The sequence below is a fragment of the Phacochoerus africanus genome, chromosome 16 (assembly GCF_016906955.1).
Source record: "Phacochoerus africanus isolate WHEZ1 chromosome 16, ROS_Pafr_v1, whole genome shotgun sequence".
NCBI lineage: Eukaryota > Metazoa > Chordata > Mammalia > Artiodactyla > Suidae > Phacochoerus > Phacochoerus africanus.
Window position 1 is genome coordinate 39,634,587 of NC_062559.1, and position 21,902 is coordinate 39,656,488.

The following is a 21,902-nucleotide window of genomic DNA, read 5'->3' on the forward strand; positions in this document are numbered from 1 at the left end:
TAATTCTAGCGAGAAGGGGAAAAAAACCTCAAACAAAATAGCAGTAAGTCTGGGCCTTCCTTCCTCAACCTCACAAAAGACCATTTTGTAAAGTGGGGAAAGCTGTGCTGTGCTTTCTAACTGAACAACGAAGCACTTGCCTCTTTCATCCAAACGACCTATCTGCTTCCTTAAATTTCAGGACAGTGGTCCAAATTGTCACCTTCCCCCTTGAACAGTGGAACTAAAGCTTTTTGACCCACATATTTTAAAACAATATCCATCACCAGCTAACAAACAGGTTATTCTTGGACCACAGCTGATGCTGGCAAGATGCTCCAACCCAGGCAGACAAGGATAAACGGGAATGAAATAATTCAGTTCTGCTTGCCGTGGCCACTCAGTCCGCTGTCATCCTGAAAATTCCCACAGAAATGAGCTCATTCCACCTTTGAAACATTTCGGAGCTTAGAAGTTTAAATCAGGCCAAGTTGATTTTGTGGGGGGTTTCCAGCTTTTACACTGTAATTATATGCAGGACTTTGTGCCACCTATTTCCTCCCAACTGTAACATTTTACATCTTTTTTAAGCGTACATTGAGGTTAGCTTTTTTTTAGTACATGTTATGAAATAAGATATGAGCTTATATTCAGCTTTAGGTAACTTTCTGCCAAAAGGCTGGACCAACACAAACTAAATATGACTATTTTCTTTATCCAAAGTACAGTTTTGACTATTACATACCCTCTTAATGTACATACATAAAACTAGCTCACAACTAAAGCTCCCTGCAGGTCAACTGAAATCATAACGAGATTTTCCTTTCATATAATGTGATTAACAAATGTTAGCTAACCGAACTCCTAAAAGACTCAAAAGAGAAAAGCAAAATAACTCAAGTCATGCCAAAAGTAAAATAACTCAACAATCTTTCTGTTTTTTCCCTTGCTTTTTCATATCTTTCACTTAGAAAATAGCCTGTTTCACTTGATTAGAGGCATGTGCTCCAGAGGCAGGTGAGAGTGAGTTTCAGCTCCGCTATGTACGAAAATATGACCTTCACTAGCTACTAAATGCCTCTAGCCTCCGTTTCCTCATCTGTAAAATGGGGGGTAAGAATCCTCAAAGGATTTTTGTGAAGATTAAATGAGATAATGCAGGCTTTGGTGAGCACCAGCAAATAAACTGTTTCATAAAGATCAACTGCTATGGCTGGCATTATCTATCTGCTAAATAAGTCTACCTTCCAGCCTAAGTATAAAAATGCCAACCAGCCTCCAAGCAGTCTGGGTGCTTTGAAATTCATATACTGCAATGGTCCCTCAGAAACTTATAAGAACAGAGACAAATAAAGTGGCCGTCCACCTATTCTTACTCCACTTTATCAAGTATTAGAAATGTTTGGGAAGCGGTAAGAACTAGGACACCTTGGCCCGGGAATCCTAAACCCCTGCAAAGTTTGCAGTAACATATCATTGAGCCTTTCAGCTAGTGAGAGCTCGGAGGCAGCCTCTGACTAGCAAGTGAGTCGGATTGCCAGAGTCAACTTTACATGTTTAGAAAGGATTTCTGACAGCTCTCACTCAGGCAGATACCTCCAAATGTTACTCCAAGATATAAATGAAGCTACTATCCTCCTGAACTTAATCAATGCTTTTCTGGAATATATATCCGTCCAGAACTTCAACTGATGCATCTTTTCTCTTCAGAGTCACGCTCTACCTTCAAAACAGCAAGATTCTAACATCTGTCTTATTAGCAGTAAGGCTGTCCTTTCCAGGAAAGGCACTATTTTCCCCAGGGTAGGAGTATCGAAAGGGGAAATGCAGCGTGGAGAATTTTTTCATGTTATTTGGGAACAGTTTGCAAAACCCAAACTGTATATTTAAGCCTTATACATGTTACAATATTGCTGAGGAGAAAAACAATATCTCCACGCATGGAGCTCTAAGTTCATTTAAATGGTACTCCATCACAGTGATTTTTTTCTGAAATCCTAAGAGATTAAGATAAAATAATTCACTCACATTGTACAGATAGGAAAAATTTAAAAGGAAGATTATCTCCCCGCCACCCCAAATCTCTCTCTCCTTCTCTCTCTCTTACACACGCACATACACACACTACATTTGTAAACATACAACTGAGCCAGAATGTAAACATAAAGCTTCTTTCCAACAGGTCCTTCAGTAAAAGATCATTAACTAACAAGGCAGCTCATAAACACGAAATCTAGCGTCCCTCTCTCTTAGTGCTCCCTTATTAAAGCAGCAATACTTATCATCTCTGCAAACGTAATGCATTTTTAACCTCTATTTCTGTTGCCTTCGTTAGTCTTCGGAACCTGATAATCATTTGATACAGACATCCACCTTCACCCATTTATCATTTCATGAAGTTGACCTCATCTTTTGTCATGAAGAAGTTGGGGCAGTTTAAACCCAGATGGCTTGGCTTTCACCTAAACAGAGGAGAATCCCTCTCTAGTTCCAACCAGCATGTTGATCTGATAACAAGCAGTCATCTATCACTTGCAGGTTCGCATTCGACTGCCTTAATGTATTTCCAACAGGGTCTGTGACATGTAGTTTTTAATCAGGTTTTGCCAAAAGTGACTGGCATGTAAAACACTTTTAAGCAAAAATGCTATTCTTTGTGAGTCTCTATTTCATCTCAGAAATTCTTATTCATACAATCTCCCCCTGTGTGGTTACTTACTATGTCTTATCATTAAAAATTCAACTAAAATAAATTGAAACAAGTTTTGTTTTTTTTTTAATCTACTAGCCACTGCCAGTGTTAACTAAGCAGTGGACAGCCAAGTGTTATCCTCCGCAAAGGATAGAATGTCCCTTCTGACTCATGCTTCCAAACCAGAAATATAAAGGCTGTTTTTGAGAGCTTCGGGTATAAGAGGCAAAGAAATCCAAGATTACATCTTATCCTCATGTTTGTGCTTTGTGACTGTCACCTCTCTTTCCCCTTGTCACATATTCTGTCCAGACCTTTGTACCTAAATGTTATTTTCACACTGAGCTCAGACAACAGAGTCAAGGCAGAAAGTTTGGTGGCACTTATGATTGGGTGGCAACAGCCATTCCTAGGAACCGAAGTGCAAGTGGTGATTGACACTGAGACAATGCCATGTGAAGTCCACCTTAAGTTTACTTCTGCAACATGATGTCACAGATAAAATTCCCAGCCTGATGAAATGGAAATTGCCAAAGTCCATAAAACTCAGAAATCCAACTGAATGCAATTCTCCAGCTATGTGCAGTTTCGTAATGAGCAAAAGAAGTTTTATAGATCTGGTTATATTATTACATTGAATAGATTCACCTTGTTGGAAGGAGCAGTTGACTTCTCATTACCTGATCTCCATACTCACCATGCAGACACACATTATACAAGGGTTGTCGGTGATAAATGGAATCTGGAGGACTTCACCTTCATTTTCACATTTTGCCACCGAACCTGAAGTGAGGGGAGAAAAAACGCTGCTTAAACTTAACTTAGTGACATTATCACAAAAAAACAGAATTTTCACATTGATCCTTTTTGAAACAACCATACCCAAATTTCAGATATTCCTAACGAGTTTTAAACTATCAAACGCACCAAAACAGCCCCCCTAATCTATTTTAAGTAGTTTTATTGGAACAGGTTTGTTTTTTTTTTTTAAGTTGTGCTGTATCTGCTCTCAGATGGTTTAATCACATTTCTAAATATTTCACTGGATCTTTAATGATACTCCTTTACGAAGGCATTGCAACTAAACACACACTCCCATATGCAAAAAACCTCAAACTGGCCATTAGGGCAGATTTTAAATTTGAAAAAAATTCAGAACTATGTCAATGAACAGGCCTTTATATGAATCTGCCCCATATTGCCCTGAATGGAAATCAGTTTTTGAAACATAATCTTCTTTGCTCTTCTGTTAGAAATTGACTCAATATTTTCTTTTCTGCACCAGGTGTCAGTAAAGTATGTCCTTCAGAATAGCAGCTGAGGTCTTCACCTGCCTGAAAGCATATAATTATTATATCTTGCTAGTATTACCCTGTTAAAATATGATAGTTTCTTCAAAGTCAAGGTCTGGAGAGTGGGTGCTTTAAAAAGCACTCCTACTACAGAAGCTCTATTGGAACCCCATAGCGTGAGAAAGGCCGATGGGTGGAAATGGTACAATTTGTTTCCTTAATCATATACGCGAGAAGAGTCAAAATAAAGGTTTAAAAAAAAACCCTAAAAATAAATAATGGAACTTCTCAAATTCTAGTAGAAGGATTTCCGTTATCATCATAGTATCGATGTTAACAGCCTCCCGGCCCTCCACCCCTTACCCGACTCACTACCTTCCCACCCCTTCACCCCGCGGGCTTCGCTTCATCCCCAACCGCCAGCGAGGGGCAGGCTCCAAGGTGCTCGCTCCCCACCCTCCCGTTCCCGGGGCAAGCCAGCGCCTCCTCTCCCAGGTACCAAGCCGGCGTCCGGGGGGCCGGTCCCTCCCGCCCCCTCCCCTACCTGTCAAGAAGGAGGAAGCCAGAGACATGGGGACCCCCGAGCAATTGAGCAGCAGCAAGACGCAGCAGGTAATCCCAGGCGAGCGCCGGCAGGGACGCTCAGCCAGAGCCCTGACGCCGGAGAACCAGAGCATCGTCACCTGGAGGGAATCCCGGACGACTGCAGGTCCCGCGCCGCCGCCTCTGCTCCGCTACCACCGCTCGCAGTCAAAAAGGGCTCTCAGCCGGCGAGTCGGGAGACAGTCCGCGAAGGAGGGAGGCGGGCGCCCGTGAGCCTGGGCGGGGGGGCGAGGGGGGAGGCGGGAGAGGGAGGCGAGGGGTGGGGGGCACCCAGGGAGGAGGGGTCCTGAGGCCAGGCTCCTCCAATGCGGCTTTTTTTTTTTTTTTTTTTTTTGGAGTTGCTTGCAGCGGTTTAGTTGTCGCTCCCTCCGCGCCAGAGAGAGGGCCGGGTGCAGGGGGTGTCGGAGCGGTGGGAGATAGGCAGAGAGGAATCGCTGCGCACCGCTTGCTCCGCCGCTGCCGCCGCCCGGGCAGCAATGACTGCTCCCCGAGCTGCCGCTGCTGCCGCGTCCTCCACTCCTGCACTCCTACCTCCTGCCGGCCCCGCGGGCTCTACGTCGGGCCAGCGCGCACGCTCGCTCGCTCAGGCGCGGGAGACCGGGGCGCACCGGGCGCCTCCGGGAGCCCGCTGGGGGCGCCCCGGCGCAAGTGGGACTGCGGAAGCCGTGAGCGGGGCACTCATCATCCGCTGGGCTTCCAGCCCTCTCCCCAGCCCTGGGAGGGAGGCTGCTTGCCCCGGGGTGCGGATCGGAGCGTGGCAGGCGCGTCTCCATCGCCCAGAGCGCGCGTCATCTCCTCCCTTTCCCCGGGGAACCCTCCACTAACCCAGGATGCCGCCCCATTCCTGCTCACAACCGTTCCAACCCAGGGAGGAAGCAGAATACGGGGCTCTGGGGGCCTCACCACCACTGCTTATTTCCAGGTGCCCCAGCTTTGGGAAGGAGCGACGAACGGGGCGACGGGGGCGGGGGGGGGGGGCGGTGGTTGGGCTGCAACTTTTCACTCCCAGCTTTGCTTCCCTCTGGCGGGGGCACGGCAGCTGACTCACGCGCGGAGCGGACAGAGGAGCCAGGGGCCTTCGAGATCTGTGCTCTGGGCTTACGTGTCTGCGCGTCGTGGCACTAAGGACGACAGAAGCTGAAAGGACACGCAAGGCCGATTAATAAACGCACAGAAGCGAACGCTTTTCGCCCTTAAAAGAGAAAAAGAAAAGGAACAGTCCCTCCGGGACTCCTCCCTTAACCCCGGGGCGGACTGGGGCGGGGAGGTGCGGTTTGACTAATCGTTCATTCACCGGAGAAAGAGGGAGGGACCCACGCGGAGGCTAATCTCTGGCAAAAACCGGCACGGCGGTCTCGGCCGCTCGGAGTTCTCGCCTCCGCAGCCCTGGGTGTCCAGGAGCCCGATCCTAAGGCCCCGGGTCCCTGGCCGGATCGAGGCCTCCCGCTCAAGCCATGGCACCCTCTGCTCAGGGGGGTGGGGGGAGTGGGCAGGGGGTTGCAAAGGAGAAGAAATTTGGAATGTGAAATTAGAGGACGCTTGGCAAATATTGGAACCTGATAATCAGCTGTCTTCAGAGCGCATTGTGGAACGCCAGCTTCCTCTCCCCAAGAATGGAAACTGGGGGCCTCACCCGCCCCTCCTTCTGTCGCGTCCCCCTGGGTGGATCTGAAGGGCAGTCACCAACGAGCCAGGCACGTTTCTCAGAAGGACGCACCTAACAATTTCCCAGCAAAGGGGGTTGTCTAGTCGAAGAAACTATACTTCTGCAAATGTTTGCCTACAGGTTTACAGTTTCCTCTTAAACCCTCCTCGGTTTCCTCCCCCCACAGGGGGGGGGGGCTGTTTATTTGTTTTTTGTTTTTAAGTAATTGGAGCCTTCATTTAAGGCAGCAGTGCCCATATCCCACCACGCCGAGGAGCGGATAGGAGCGCATTGCTCTGAAAGAGAAAAAAAAAGTAAGAGAAGGGAAAGCTGTCATTAGTTTAGCACGCTCCATTTCCTTCTCAAAACAGATTTTTAGTGTAAAACTCAAGTTAAAAGAGAAGAAAGATGATGTGTGGTTGCTTTTTCCCCTCCTCTAAATAACCACCATGGCCAGGCAGCTTCTTGAAACTCAGTGTTCAATGTATTTACTAATGATAAAGAGACCATGCAAAAAAAAAAAAAATCTGTAAATCCTGCCTTACCTGGCAATCCAAAGTGACCCGTGAAAAAACTTTTATTACTACAGGTAAGTACTGTCAGTGGAAACCACTACCTCCTTTATCTAAGAAAGATACTCTCTGCATGGGGCTTTGAGATAAAGATGTTACTTGTGACTTAATTAAGGAAACTGGAATGGGGGGGGGCGGGTGTGCTGGGAGACCTTTCATTGGCTAGACTTCAGCAGTAGATTGGTTAAACTCACATTATGGAATTGCAGGATATTTAGAGGGTGCTTGGTAGTTGCTCAGATGTTCCTTCCCTGACACCAGCCATACATCCTCAAGGGTTCACTTGACAAAAGCATTTATGATGGAACCTAGGTGTGTGTGGCATTTCTCAAACTAGGGATGTGGTGCTTTGGGGTGCACTTGAACTTTCCCTTGAGGTACAAATCCAAAAACCACCTGGAAAACATTTTCCTCTGCCTGGAAGTTTACCAATGGGAAAGATGTACAGAAGCCTTCAGCAAACCTGTTTGTCCTAATTGGTTGCCACCAGTGATTTCCACTGCTGCCTTCTTGGCAAATGAACCCTACTTTTGGAAGAGCGTCCTTCTCCCCAGAAAGCTTATCGGCCTTCCACTGACAGCCACCACCCCTTCAAGTGACAGTCTATCACCTGCCAGTTGGCTTCTGTCTACACAGGGCTGAGATATTCTGGGGTCAAGAAGAGAAAAAAGCAGCAGCCATGCCCTGAAAAGCATATAGATCTGCCTTCATGTTTAAAGTAAAGGGTGGTTTGGGATGGAAATGCTATAAAATTGGGTTGTAATGATCATTGTACACCTATAAATGTAATAAATTCATTGAGTAATATAAAAATAAAGTAACGGGCAGTACCATCCAAATCCTCAAATGCTCTTGACTAAATTCAAAAGGAGAAACAATGTGTGTTTGGCTCTGTTTATGACATTTTTCAGTGCAAAGGCTCCCAAAGATCATTACATAACTTAGGGCATGTAACAGTCTCAGGTGGACAAAACTCTATTTTGTCCTCTTTAAAATAAAATATGTAACCCAGCAGACCAAAACGGAACCTGACCTGTGGAAGGAAAAATTCTCTTCATTTCCTTGCACACCTATGATGCTGAATTTGCACTGTAAAGTCCAACTAGATAAACTATTTAGTAATGCGGATTCTAAATTCTTCAAAAGAAACTACCTCCATCCAGCTTCCTAAAAACAAAAGAAATAAATAGACCCTCCGAAAAGGCAGGAGAGTAAAGGCATTGTGATACCAACTGCTAGGAAGGGCCAAAAGTAGTCCATAAACGTGGAAGGGTTTGGCTTTATGAAAGACACCAGACAAGACAGTTTAGATTTGATGAGGATAAGAGATGGTGCTACCTAGGTGCTTACAGTCTAGCAAGAGAGATGAGGCCGTCATATATCTTTATAAGTGAATGCAGTGCAAGGTAGGAAGTGAATGTAAGAGAGGAGCTTATTTGCCCTGTCATGGAGGTTTAAAGAAGGAAGAGATTCAACATTGTGGAGGAGGTCGCCCGGGAGCTGAACTTTGAAAAGCAGGAGAGGCTTGCTTGCTTTATTATTTATTTATTTATGTATGTATTTATTTATATAATTGTCTTTTTAGGGCTGCATCCGCGGTGTATGGGAGTTCCCAGGCTAGAGGTCGAATTGGAGCTGCAGCTGCCAGCCTACGCCACAGCCATAGCAACACCAGATCTCAGCCTCATCTGTGACCTACGCCACAGCTCAGCTCACAGCAACACCGGATCCTTAACCCACTGAGCGAGGAGGCCAGGGATCGAACCCGCATCCTCATGGACACTAGTTGGCTTTGTTACCACTGAGCCACAATGGAACTCCAGGAGAGGCTTTAGTAGAGAGAAGGACAATCCGGGAGACATGCAGTTTATAAAGAGTATGGGGAGGAGTGCCCTGGTGGCCTAGTGGTTAAGGATTCCATGTTGTCACTGCTGGCTGGGGTTTGACCCCTGGCCCTGGAACCTCTGCATGTTCTGGGCACACATTAAGGAAAAAGAAAGAGAATGGGGAGCAGCCATTTAATTGGCTTGGCGATAATGAGGGCGGTACAGGCAGCAGTTAAAGGATCTGCCTCAGAGGAGCACAGGATGTTTTCCATGAAGTAAGTGCCTACTTCTTAGAAACAACCAAGACTTCATTTCAACCAAATGGAAATGATTTCTGCAGGTATATCAGCAAACTCCACATGTAGTCATTATTCCTCACGATACTGGACAGCACCATTTCTGTCTCCATCTGTTCAAAAGGGTTAGGTGATGGAATGCATAATACAACTGATTCAGTTTCTCAGCCTTTGTAGCAATGGCTCTAGGATTCTTCATGGGATAAAAGTAGAAATGCTGCTTTGAACATTTTTTTAAAGCACTGGAGATCTTAGAGATCCTATAAACTAACCCCCTGCCTTTTCCTTTTAAGACTGAGAACTCTGAAGGCTACGAGGGAAATGCCTTGCGCGGGGTCTCACAGCTAGCCAATGGCGTAGCGCATTTAAACAGAGTTCCTCTGGCTCTCTGATCATGATGCTTCCCATTACAAGTGTTCTGCCTTCTAGGGTCAAAAGAATATAGAAAAGGATCACTGGGATGTTTTAGATATGACACAAATTTAAGTTAGAGAGTTGGTGCAATTGAACTGAATTGCACCAAGGGTACAAGTTGTAAGAAAGACCAAGAAAAGCAGACGTTTCACTCACCAGTTGAAAGTGAATTTACTCTTAGGTCACCAGGCTAAAATGCTAGAGAACTGAGCTCTCTTCTGGGTTTTGCTACTGATTTGCTCATTTTCTGGTCCTTCAGACCTACACCACAGATCGTGGCAACGCTGGATCCTTAACCCATTGAGCAAGGCCAGGGACCCAACCTGCATCGTCATGGATACTAGTTGGGTTCCTTAACTACTGAGCCATGACGGGAACTCCTCCTCCAAGACTTTAAATCCATCTCATTTTGGAGTAAGCATCAACAGAGCCGAGAAGATCACCGTTGCCTCAAAACAATTAGTAGAGATTATCTATACTCGAGTGAAACAGTTCCACTTACTACGGAGGTATATACTACGGAGGTATATTCTAACATGCTAGTTAACATGTATGGAGACTCTGGCAGAAAACCCAGGCTGTCTCCCAATAGCCATTCTTCCTCAGTAGAGAACCCCCAGTTTGTGCAGGGCATATGGCTTATTGGCAATAACTACCACTTTTCTCAGCCTCTCTTTCAGACAGAAGTGATCCCATGACTAACTTCCAGCCAATGGAATGAAAATGGAAAGTATCTTTAAAGAAGGGACAAGCTTTTCCTTCTTTCTTTCCTCTTTTCTGATGGCTGGAATAGAAACTGAAATGCTGCTGCTGGAGCTCCAGCAACCACCTTGTCCCATGAAAAGCCCTCGGAGGAAAGCTTTAGTGACATGGCAGACCAAGAAGAGAGAAGATTAGACTCTGATACCACGAAATGCAACATGAGTCATGGGCTGACAACCTCTAACTTTCCTGACTGTGAGAGGAAGGCCAGTGCCTGTCTTGTTTCAACTCCTATTGGTGTTTTTTTCCCCCTTATTTTCAACTAAATATAAAATCTTCTGAAATAACTAGGCTCCAAGACAAAGTGCCCAATAAAAAGCTAAATATATTAACTTATTTATTTGTTAACAGTTGAAGCATTAGCAAAAGCAAATCCAGGATTTGAATCCCCTGTAGTCCCTGTTTACATGTGTCTTAATCAGTTTTAAGAAATTTAGAGGAACTTATCATAATGTTATAAAAAAAACAATGTTTAAATGTTTGTACATCCATATTCATTGCTGCATTAGTCACAACAGCCAAAAGGAAGAAGCATCTCAAGTGTTCATCAACAGATAAGTGGGTAAAAATATGTGGTATATACATACAATGAGTATTCTTCAGCCTTAAAAAGGAAGGAAATTCTGACACCTGCTACAGCACAGAAAAACACAAATAAAGCTTGAGGACATTATGCTAAGTGAAATAAGCCAGTCACAAAAAAGACAAATCCTGCACATTTCCACTTATATGAGGTACTCACAGTAGTCAAAGTTAAAGAGACAGAAAATAGAGTGGTAGTTGCCAGGAGAATGTGGGAAGTATGAATGGAGAGTAATTGTTTAATGGGTTTAGATTTCAGTTGTGCAAGATGAAAAGAGTTCTGAAGACTGATTACACATCAATGTGATATACTTAAAACTATTGAACTTAGGAGTTCCCATCGTGGCGCAGTGGTTAACGAATCCGACTAGGAACCATGAGGTTGCGGGTTCGGTCCCTGCCCTTGCTCAGTGGGTTGACGATCCGGCATTGCCATGAGCTGTGGTGTAGGTTGCAGACGCGGCTCGGATCTCGCGTTGCTGTGGCTCTGGCGTAGGCCGGTGGCTACAGCTCCGATTCGACCCCTAGCCTGGGAACCTCCATATGCCGCGGGTGCGGCCCAAGAAATAGCAACAACAACAACAACAAAAAAGACAAAAGACAAAAAAAAAAAAAACTATTGAACTTAAAAATGGTTAGGATGGAGAGTTCCCTTGTGGTGCAGGAGGTTAAGGATCCAGCATTGTCACTGCAGCAGGTTGGGTCACTGCTGTAGCTTGGGTTCAATCCCTGGCTTAGGAATTTCCACATGCCATGAGTGGAGCCAAAGAAAATGGTTAAGATGGTAGGTAAATTTCATGTTATATACATTTTACCACAAATAAAATTTTAATAGTTTAAAAAAATAATAATTTTATATTTTCATCGTCATTACCACATAAACATAATTGTTGACCCCCAAAGTAGAAAATACAGATTAGCAAAGAAAGAAAATGTTGTACTGATTTATAACCTTATTATAGTGACTATCTCAGTTGTGCAGATCACCTCATTCAATTCACCCAACAAGCTTATGAGGCAGATCCTGTCATTATTAGCCCCATTTTATAAAACTAAGTACCAAAGATTTAGCAGATTGTTCAAGGTCTGGAGCTCCCTTGCGGCGCAGCAGTAATGAACCCGAATAGTATCCATGAGGATATGGGTTCCATCCCTGGCTTCGCTCAGTGGGTTAAGGATCCAGTGTTTCTGGGAGTATCGTGTAGGTCCCAGACGAAGCTCAGATCTGGCATTGCTGTGGCTGTGGCTTAGGCTGGCCATATGCCGCAGGGGTGGCCCTAAATAGAAAAAAAGAAAAAAAAATTGTTCAAGGTCACACAATGGGGAGTTGGCTGAGCTGGAATCAGAATCCAGGTTGCCTGACTCTGGAGTTTATGCGTTTATTTGTTAAGCTATTGTGAATGTTTTTGTCACTAAACAAAATACTATTTTTTGGCAGCACTGTTTTTCATGATTCTGTGTAATATTTCATTTTATGAAGGTACCATGATCTTTTTCAAAAATCTCCCAATTTGTTTCCCTTTTTTTTCTGCTCTAAGTGATATTTCAGTGAACATCCTCTTACTATTCATTTTTATTTCCTTGAGAATAAATTCATTAATTTGCAGACCAAAATCAGGTGCATTAAGGCTTTTAATCATAATTTTATATTTTCTTAATCAAAGATTATTTTCCTCTTTGGTCTTAAAAATCTTATATGCTAGATTGAAATACTTGCTGAAAAAGAAAGCCAGTCGTTAAGAACTCTTAGTTCCCAGAGTTATCTTAATAGATGTTTGTAGATGCAGAGGATACACAATTAATTTAATTGTTAAAAATAAAACATATCCCCTTGACTTTATAGACATCATTGATTGTGTGGTGTAAATATTTATTTACAGAAATCTTCAAACAAATAGTGACTTATTTGATGCTGTCTGCTTCATACATAATATCAACAGTCTTTGAGCTGAGAGGTAGTAATAAGTTGCACACACACACACCCTGCACCCTCAATCTCTTCCTATCAGCATTTTCTTTCAGCTTGAATTCTCAGCAGCTTTTCTTTCTCCAGCCATACCTTCCAGTACCTCCCATCAGAAACACGGTCATCATATTAACGAATAACCTCAACATCGCTCAGAAGGCAGCAAAACGAAAAATTCAAGTGTCCAAGATTTAATACATCAAAACTATTCCATCACCTCTAGCTTAATTTATAGTAGTTGGCTACCAATGAGATTAGTTAGTGGTCATTACGGAATGAGCAAAACTAATTTCACTAATGTGGGTAATTCTTCGAAATGAAGCCAATCACTTAATATCTAGTTCTAATTCTGCCACTCGACATTCTAATGATTGAGGCAAATTAATTAACTTTTTGAGGCTTGGTTTCCCCACCTAAGAAGGAGGTGAAACCCTGCTTGTCAGGGTTGGATATGAAATCATTTCGCAAAGTGCTGCATAGAAAGGTAACTGAAAAGGAGAGTTTAGATAAGAAAGGGGCCTCAGAAAGCATCTAATATCACTGTCTCAAACAAACATATGAACTCTTCGACTGAGGCTCAAATAAAGTAACCTGTTCTAAGGTGTAATGGACACGACTTTTTTTTTCCCCCAGAAGAGCAAGCACCTTCTTGGGGAAATATTCCCCCAAATACATGGTTTTACTAAAGTCTGAAATAATTATAATCCCCCCTCCCCGCCCCAACTTCAGCCAACAGAATATTATGCGGCCAAATTAGCCAACTGTCATCTCTCACCCCCCTGAACACATTTATTGGTCCAGGGTTGAAAACACGATCCCAGCTCATCTGAATTTTTCAAACTTAAGCTCCAGGGACAGTTCCTTTTCCTGTCTGCCTGCAGCAGGCTACACAGTTGCCCTAAACAGAAGGTGGCTGCCATAGACATTATTGGCAATAATACTACTGCACAGTTAATGTACCAGTACCTAGGGACTCTAGCTACTGCTACGAGCAATGCCTCAACCCAAAGAACTGAAACTAAAAGCAGAGTATTTGGGGCATTAGAGTAGGGACTGCAAAGGAAGAAAGAGACACTAGCCTGGCTGAACCCCTAGATCACAGGAAGTGGACATCCGCAGCCTGTTTCCCCACCCTGGAGCCTACCCTTCTCTTCGCAATCCAAGTCGGTCTTTGCTATGCAAACCGAGCCATCCACCTTAGGGCCATACAAGGCAGGTGAATGCACATTTTTTTGGGGAAAAAAAAAAAGCAATGAGCATAACAGGTACTTTGTTCCCATTGAACTTACCACACTTTCTTCCATTTCCTCCTTATTAAAATTACCACTGTTTCCACTATTCTGAGACTACTGTTTCCACTATTCTGGTCTCCAGGACATACAAGGCAGTCATTTACAGTTTCCCATTTGAGTGTCTATGTTTCGTTTAGGTAAATCGGGAGGCATAGAGGAGTACACTACACCTTTCCTGTTCATTTTCACTGATGATGGAGAAAAAAAAAATCAATTCCAAAGAGAGGATCTAATTCTATTGCATGTTTGATCCACACTGAGGTATATGAGGGAAATAATTGCTGGGCATTAGCTACTGTAATGCTAACATATGCCATTCAATGGACCCAGACAAAACAAACAAGTAAATGACAGTCAATTCATGGATCGCTTTCTTCTTTACCACTAGAGATAGCTCATCATGGGAGCATCGTCACAGGGTTTGCTCTGTATCACATGTGAAGGTATTACTTTTCGCCCTTCAGCATCTGGAGACACAAGCATAAATGGACTGCCAGGTCTGAGGGCTACGAGTAGGTGCTCCTTGGTTTTAAGTGGGCCACTGAGTCTACTGCTCTATGCTTCCACGCAGTCAGTTCCCTAGATGGAGAAAGAGTTGGATTGAAAAACTGAAAAAGTAGAAAGTTTAATTTTGACAAATTTTTCTTACGTTCAAATCATCATTACTCTCCCTTAGAGTTTGGAAAATAATTCTCATGGTGCATAAAGTATTCTTTGATTGAAGGTGAAATTTCTTTAGGTCACAGAGTTTTTAAAGATAAACACTTTATAATTCAGTGTGAGTAAAGGAATAGAATATTCAAGTAAATTCATTGTTCTGGCTGATAAAATATTTTGGATGGAACATATAATTTACTGACTCTCAAAGCATTAGAAAGCAGTAAAATATAAGTAATATGCAAGCATGTAAAATTTCATTTTGATGATTCAAAAGAACTTCAAGATCTTCCAATTCCTTGAAATTCAAAGTGTGCTTGAGAACAAGCAGTGTCCACCTCACCTAGGAGTTTGTTAGAGATGCCAAAAGTCAAGCCCCATCCCAGATTCACTGAATCAGAACCTGCATTTCTGTTTGTTTGTTTGTTTTTGTCCTTTTGCCTTTTCTAGGGCCGCTCCTGAGGCACATGGAAGTTCCCAAGCTAGGGGTCTAATTGGAGCTGTAGCTGCCGGCCTACGCCAGAGCCACAGCAATGCCAGATCCGAGCCTCGTCTGCGACCTACACCACAGCTCACAGCAACGCCGGATCCTTACCCCACTGAGCAAGGCCAGGGATCGAACCCACAACCTCATGGTTCCTAGTCGGATTTGTTAACTGCTGAGCCACGACGGGAACTCCAGAATCTGCATTTCAGCAAGAGTCCCCAGGTGAGTGGTACGTACATTAAAGTTTGAAGAGCACAGTTAGTACCACAAGATGATCAATTTAAACGTGACCTTTGTAGCATAAATGCAGCGTAAATAGGCCCAAGAGTTTGAGTTGGTAAAAGCAAGACAGGACATTTTGTTTTATAGTTTTAGTCTACAACATTAATTCATGCAGGTTGACTTGAATAAACAGAAATAACTTACAAATGGACAAAGATTTAGGCTGTGGTAATAAAGTCCTTACTCATTCATATAAAATTACTGCCATAGAATCTTCGTTCAGATTTTCAAAGCTCAGGAGTCCAGATTTTCGAAGATCAGGGTAAGCATCATTTGCCACGTACAAGCAGAGCTCTTTGTAACTGTTGATCCTTTTTGGTCAACTCAGTTGTGTGTGGCTTTTATACTTTTTCAAGTGGGAAAGTTGCAAAAATAATTTGTCCAGTAGTATGTTAGGATGTATACAGACTGCAATGGGAGTGGCACAGGTTCTAAGCAGTTGTATAATGGATTCCTTAACCTACTTTGAAACAGGCATAATACTACACTGGTGCTATATTTTCTGAGGATTAAATGCAATTTCATGTTCCAAGCATCTGGCACGTGATGCTACATCAATGTGACATTTCTACATTTCTGTGTGTGGAGCTCTGTCTGATTTTATTTATTTCATCCCACCCATCCTTTGGGAAATAATTTTTAGAACATCCATAACCTTTGTGTCTAGGGCCAGAAGCATTTAAAACCTCTAAGATAAGGGGACTAATGATGGTAATGAGGCAGTTACCCACCCAGCGTGGACCCAGCACTGTGGCAGCCCAGGAACCGAGAGGGCTGCATGCTCTGCCTCTCATGCCCTGTAGGTGGCAGCACTGAGGTTACCGGCCGACCGCTGCTCGGGCTGCTGCAATGGATGCTGCAATCGAATAGCTTAGTCACAACCCGACTGCCCAAAAGTGCAGGTTCTGCTCCCAAGCAAGTAGAAACTGCTCTTTCTAGCACCTGTCAAAATTTCCTACTTTCTTCCCTTCCAGCCTGACTTCACTGCATGTGCTTACAACGGTACGGTACGCTTTTGGGACAAGTCTGAACTTAGAAAACTGTCCTTCCATTATCTATCTGACCAATTCCTTTTGATTCTCACCCAGATGTTTTAGTCTTTTTTTTTTTTTTTGTCTTTTTGTTATTTCTTGGGCCGCTCCCGCGGCATAAGGAGGTTCCCAGGCTAGGGGTCGAATCGGAGCTGTAGCCACCGGCCTACGCCAGAGCCACAGCAACGCGGGATCCGAGCCGCCTCTGCAACCTACACCACAGCTCATGGCAACGCCGGATCGTTAACCCACTGAGCAAGGGCAGGGACCGAACCCGAAACCTCATGGTTTCTAGTCAGATTCGTTAACCACTGCGCCACGACGGGAACTCCAAGAGTACTCTTTTAAGAATTGCTTCTTTCTCTTCTTGGCCACTCCTGCCCCATTCTCGCCCAGTTTTTGGCAACCAATAATGCTTGTAAACCACATCTAGGAAATGCTTTGCACAGTTCTGAGCACATTAAGTACCTTTATTCATTGAATCCTTAAAACTAGTCCATAAAGTAGGTTGTATTTTCAGTAACACATTCAAAGTCAGACTGTAAACCAGGGTTCAAACCCAGGCAGCCTGGTTCTAGAATTAGTGTTTTTCACACCACATTGAGTTGCCTCATAAGGGAAGATTATAAAAGAAAAATTTAAAAAGCCATCAGATAATTGCCTGCAAATTGAAGAGATCTCAGGAAGGAAATAAGGCTCTACTTTTGGAGAGTTCCCCAAAGACAGATAATAAGTCTTCTGGCCCACAAATAGGCAAGCTAATGAGCTCAGTAATGGCCTAATTTAGGCTTTCACCAAGGCAGTAGGAAGATGAGAGAGGTCAGGTCTGGCAACAAAACAGGGAGTTACATTCAGAAATGTAAGTGGAAAGAAAAGAAGTTTCCTATCTCTGGTCTTGAGAAAAGCCACACCCATTTCGTTTAAGGTCAAGTCCTCACCTCTAGGGTTGGCTTTGTGTCACCTCTCTTTACCCTGCCAGGAAAGCCGGACTTCTCTTATTTTCCCCAGGGCAATCTAAACCAGAGGGGGAGTGGAGTAAAATGCTTTTTTGGTCTTTGGAATCCAACAGACCTGGGTTCAAATTTTTCTGTCTGCGCTTACTTGAGGACTTATAACCTAGCCACTGGTAAACCCTATTATTTCCTTGTCTGTAAGATGGAACTTTTGGTAGCACCCACCTCAGGTGACAAAGGATAATCCAGCAGAGCTGTTTGCACAGTGCGTGGCACTCAGTAAGAGCTTGGCCTGGGTTTTAGAAGCAACACTCCCAAATGCTTCCATTTCTAGTCTGGTCCTATCAGAGACTCCACTCTCCTGCCTCCTGCTAGAGTCATCCCTCTGAACTGAGCCACACGCCATCACTCCTCTGCTCACAGACCCTCAGTAGCTCCCAGGACTTCGAAAGGAACATTTCAACTCTTTCTGCTGACAATCGATTTGCTGCACCTCCCCCTCCAGCTGCCTGTACTCCTAGTGCCCTCTCACATCCTGGGCTTCAGCAGCACTGAAATGTCCGCTGCACCGCACGCCTGCCCCATGATTTTCTGCTTCTTCCGCTTCACTTTTTAAAAACATTTTTATTATAGTTGATTTGCAGTGTTCTGCAAAGTGACCCAGTTATACATATACATATATATATATATATACATTCTTTTTCTCATCTTATCTTGCCCTTCACTTTTGCTCTTTTCTCTGCTGAACCCTGTGCTGTCCAGGCCAGTGCCCGTTAGCCATATGTGGCTGTTCACCTTAATTAAGATTAAATTAAAACTTTTCTCCTCAGTCACACCAGCCACATTTCAGGGGCTCAGTTGCCACACTTTTAGACAGCACAGATTAGGGCACATTTCCATCACTGCAGAAAGTTCAATGAGACTGTGGGAGCCTAGAGGGTGTGTCTAAATCCTAACCATCCTCAGGGACCAGCCCAAATGTCACTGATGCCACAAAGCCACTTCTGAGCCTCCTCAGCTGCAAGTTATCTTTCCCAAAGCAACAGAGACCCTGCTGGCCATGACTCACTCAGCTGCCTGGTTACTACTGAGATGCCCACTGTCCCAGGCCACATGTCACTTCAAGTAAAGCCACTCTGGTTTCTGAGCCGGGTGCAGGAGACAGGAGGCACAGAAGCTGGAAGCTTCAGGGGACAGGAAATTTAATCTTATTGGTTTTACATGCGTCCAGGGCTCTGGCTTGAAGTACATCACATACGTTGTTACCTCATTTGGCCTCCTTTTACTCGGGAAAGTGGATATTGCTGTCCCCATCTGTCAGAGGAGAAAGCGAAATACACTGTGGTTAGTTAACTGGTCCAAGATCACATACCAAGAAGTAATCAAACCAAATGCAGAATCCAGTTTGTGACTCAGCCTTGGGGCTTGCTCCACACACAAGCTGCCTGCCCTCAAGCCTTCACTGCTTTCAAACTAATAGAATGATTTCGGGAAGAGCTGGGGGTGGGAGCTGAGGGGGGTGGATGTCCCTGAACAAAGGACAAGAGTGTTGTAAGCAGAACTGCCTTGCATTCAGGTAAATGTGGTCCCTCACTGTCATCTGGTTTTCTTAACTCGTGAAGGTCCCACAAAAGAAAGAATAAGTCCGACTGAGAGAGAGAAAGAGAGACAGCGAGGTCTTAGCACAGGTACACAGGGAACAGGAAAAGACGTTAGGGGGAGAGTGGAATATAGAAATAAGGCAAAACAAAAATCTTTCACGGTCTCTTCATTGATATCTGAAACCATTTTACAGTATTAGGTCAAGCCGTAGAAAATTGCTACATTTATGAGCAAAAACAGTTGAATATTGGCAATTTCCTATGATTCAACCTAATAATTTTTATAACTATCAATTATTTTATTAATTTTTGTCCATTTTTGTCAAATTTATCAAGTTTAGAAACAATGGCTATTTAGGAATCTGGCCTTGAATTTAGCACAGTCCATATATGAATGCTTCACAGCCCCTGTCAGTCGTTTGGGACACAGAAGTGGTATCCTCCGCCGGCAGCCCTCACCTGAACTTGTACACAGGGGAGCAAGGCTGCTCTCAGCGCCAACTCTTCGGGCGCCGTAAAAGATCTGAGTAGAGATATAAAATCCCCCTCACAAAGGCTGAGCGGCTGCCCCAGGTAGCTCTGGCAGAGGGCATTAACATATCTAAGGAAAGAATGCGAAGATCTGAAGGGAAGGAGGGGGGCTTAGAAAAGGAGAATCGCAGCAGGAGCCCGGAATCTGGGGGCGCGAGCTGTCCTGGCTGACTAGTTCGCAGGGATATCTCGCCTGGTGGAGACAGAGGGACCAGGTTAACTGCCGTTAAGATAGCACAACTCAGCTTTCTTACAACTTCCCTTGCGGATGTTTCTCTAGGGGAAGGAATCCCTTGCACTCTGCTAGCCATCCCCAAAAACGTGAAGTTTGCACAGAAACAAGGTGACTCATGCCCCAGTCTCCCATTTCTGAAGCACGCTGTCACCTTCTCTAGACAACATCTGAATCAAAATAATAGTTGGTCCTCCTTGTATGAGAACCAGGTGTAGAACCAGAGAGAAAGCTAAATTCACAGAATATTTATGGAAAGGGGGAGAAATCTATGATTCCAAATGTGTTTGGCTGAGTTCTTAGATCTATACCTAAGTACCTGGTGACATTTCTCTTCTTAATGAAACTGATGCCCACAGTTTAATGGACACATAAAAGCAGTCATACTTCAAGCCAAACGACCTAGAAATGTTAACAGCCCTATCAAACACAAAAGTGGAAGTAAAGTTTACCCTTATAAACAGGAATGGTCACATGTCCTCCTGTACAAATGGTTTGCTGCTGACCCACAAAAAAATAATTCACTTAAAGATTTAAGTGTACACAGAAATTTTTAAATAGTATATGATATTTATTTTAGTTATCTTTAAGAAAAACCTTTGAAGTCTTGTGAGAAAGAGCTCTATAGGTTCAAATTCATTTGTTTAGTGATAAATTGTCCTTAAAATGTTGAACTAATGTTTCTGCTCATGTCTTTTAATATTTTTAGGCCTTCGTGGCCAAATTATTTCATCTTTAGAACTTTCTAAGAGTCCAGAGGGAACATTAGGTTGTTTTTTTAAAATTTAGGTTGTCAAGATGGATCTATAATGAAAATATGTAAAAGCTTTCTTTTTTCCAGAAAATGTGGATAAAAGGGTACAGTAGTTTGTCTTGTCTCCTCCTCCCCTTTTTTTAGGGCCACACCCTCTGCATGTGGAGGTTCCCAGGCTAGGGGTCAAATTGGAGCACAGATGCTGGCCTACGCCACAGCCACAGCAGTGTGGGATCTGAGCCAAGTCTGCAACCAACACCACAGGTCATGGCAACGATGGATCCTCAACCACTGAGCCAGGCCAGGGATCGAACCTGCATCCTCCAGGATACTAGTCAGATTCGTTTCTGCTGCACCACAAGAGGAACTCCAAGCTTGTGTTTTTTTATGATACCTGAGTCAAATACCTCAAAATGCAAGAGTATGTTTAAAGTCTGGTTAATATTCAAAAATAACCTCTGAACAGTACTGTTCTCCTTGGAAAGATGGAGAAAATAAAGCCCAAGGAAGGGACTGACTGGCCAGCAATGGTGGATTCCAGCAGAGACGACCATCATTAGCTGAAATTACCTGAGGGCATCTGGAGTCCTGGGCCCTATCTCCATCCTGACTGTATCCTGGTCCCATTCTCACTTTCTCTTGGGGTCATCTCTCATGCTGGACCACAATTTACAAACCGTTAAACCAGAGATTACTGCTGCTGGTCAGACCATGAATAATGGGATGATGGACGAGAAATGACCTTATCTCTTTTGGAAGCAGCAATCCCAGTTTATCTGGCCCCAGGACGTTTCCAGCCTCATCCTTAAGCACCATCTTCAGAGAACGATTATAACCTACTTGAGGGGTAGGGAGAGTATATTAGGTATGTTTTAATCTTCCTGCTCTAAAACTGAGGTTGTCATATAATCCAGCACAAAACAAAAGTGGATTATTTTGAAGCCTGAATGTCAGTGGACCTCAGGCAGAATGGATAACCCTTAACTATTTCCGCTTCATGGCAATTTAAAGAGATAATAGATGAATAAAATTCACTAAGTAAACAAGTTCCTAAGGTTTGTTTTCATTGAATGCAAAAAAATATATACAGATGTAGAAAATGAGTTGGGCCAGCATCATGCTTGTGCAACCCATACAGTGAGACAGGGCCCTGAGCTCGGAAGGCACCACTCTCAGTTTAACCTTCGGTTGTCTCACTCTTGAAATTCTTAATAATTTTGAAGAAGGGGCCACTCTACATTTTCATTTTGCACCAGTCCCTGAAAATTATATAGCTGGTCCTGAACAGGAGGGCCCTCACTTGATTCTTAGGGGCCTTCTGAACCAGCAATCAGAAGACATAGCTAGGTCTTAGTATTCCAGCATCATTTGACTTCAACCAGATTTTTACTCAAGGCTTTTATTACCAGCATATTCTCAAACTAGAAAAGGGCAGCACAATGACAGGGCTTTT

General features: G+C 43.8%; 2 protein-coding genes across 6 annotated transcripts in view; both read right to left on the reverse strand.

Annotated features, from left to right (window-relative positions):
• The window catches only part of BMPER (BMP binding endothelial regulator), a 246,117-nt gene extending 241,293 nt beyond the window's left edge, over positions 1-4,824 (reverse strand). The window contains exons 1-2 of one of the 2 annotated variants that reach the window (XM_047763268.1): positions 4,647-4,824; positions 3,369-3,454 (exon numbers count right to left, since the gene is read on the reverse strand). In XM_047763268.1, coding sequence (XP_047619224.1) covers positions 3,369-3,383 — 15 coding nt within the window. In that variant the 5' untranslated portion in view covers positions 3,384-3,454; positions 4,647-4,824. Of the gene's footprint in view, positions 1-3,368; positions 3,455-4,507 lie in introns of both variants that reach the window. The other variant, XM_047763267.1, reaches the window with a different exon arrangement.
• A 77-nt stretch (positions 4,825-4,901) lies between these two features.
• Positions 4,902-21,902, reverse strand: part of BBS9 (Bardet-Biedl syndrome 9) — a 728,255-nt gene continuing 711,254 nt past the window's right edge. For 2 of the 4 annotated variants that reach the window (XR_007132618.1, XR_007132615.1), the window contains 2 exons: positions 18,598-18,645; positions 4,902-6,507 (listed from right to left, as the gene is read on the reverse strand). The gene's annotated coding sequence lies outside the window, so the exon portion shown is untranslated. The remainder of the gene's footprint in view (positions 6,508-18,597; positions 18,646-21,902) is intronic. The other 2 variants (XR_007132617.1, XR_007132616.1) reach the window with 2 other exon arrangements.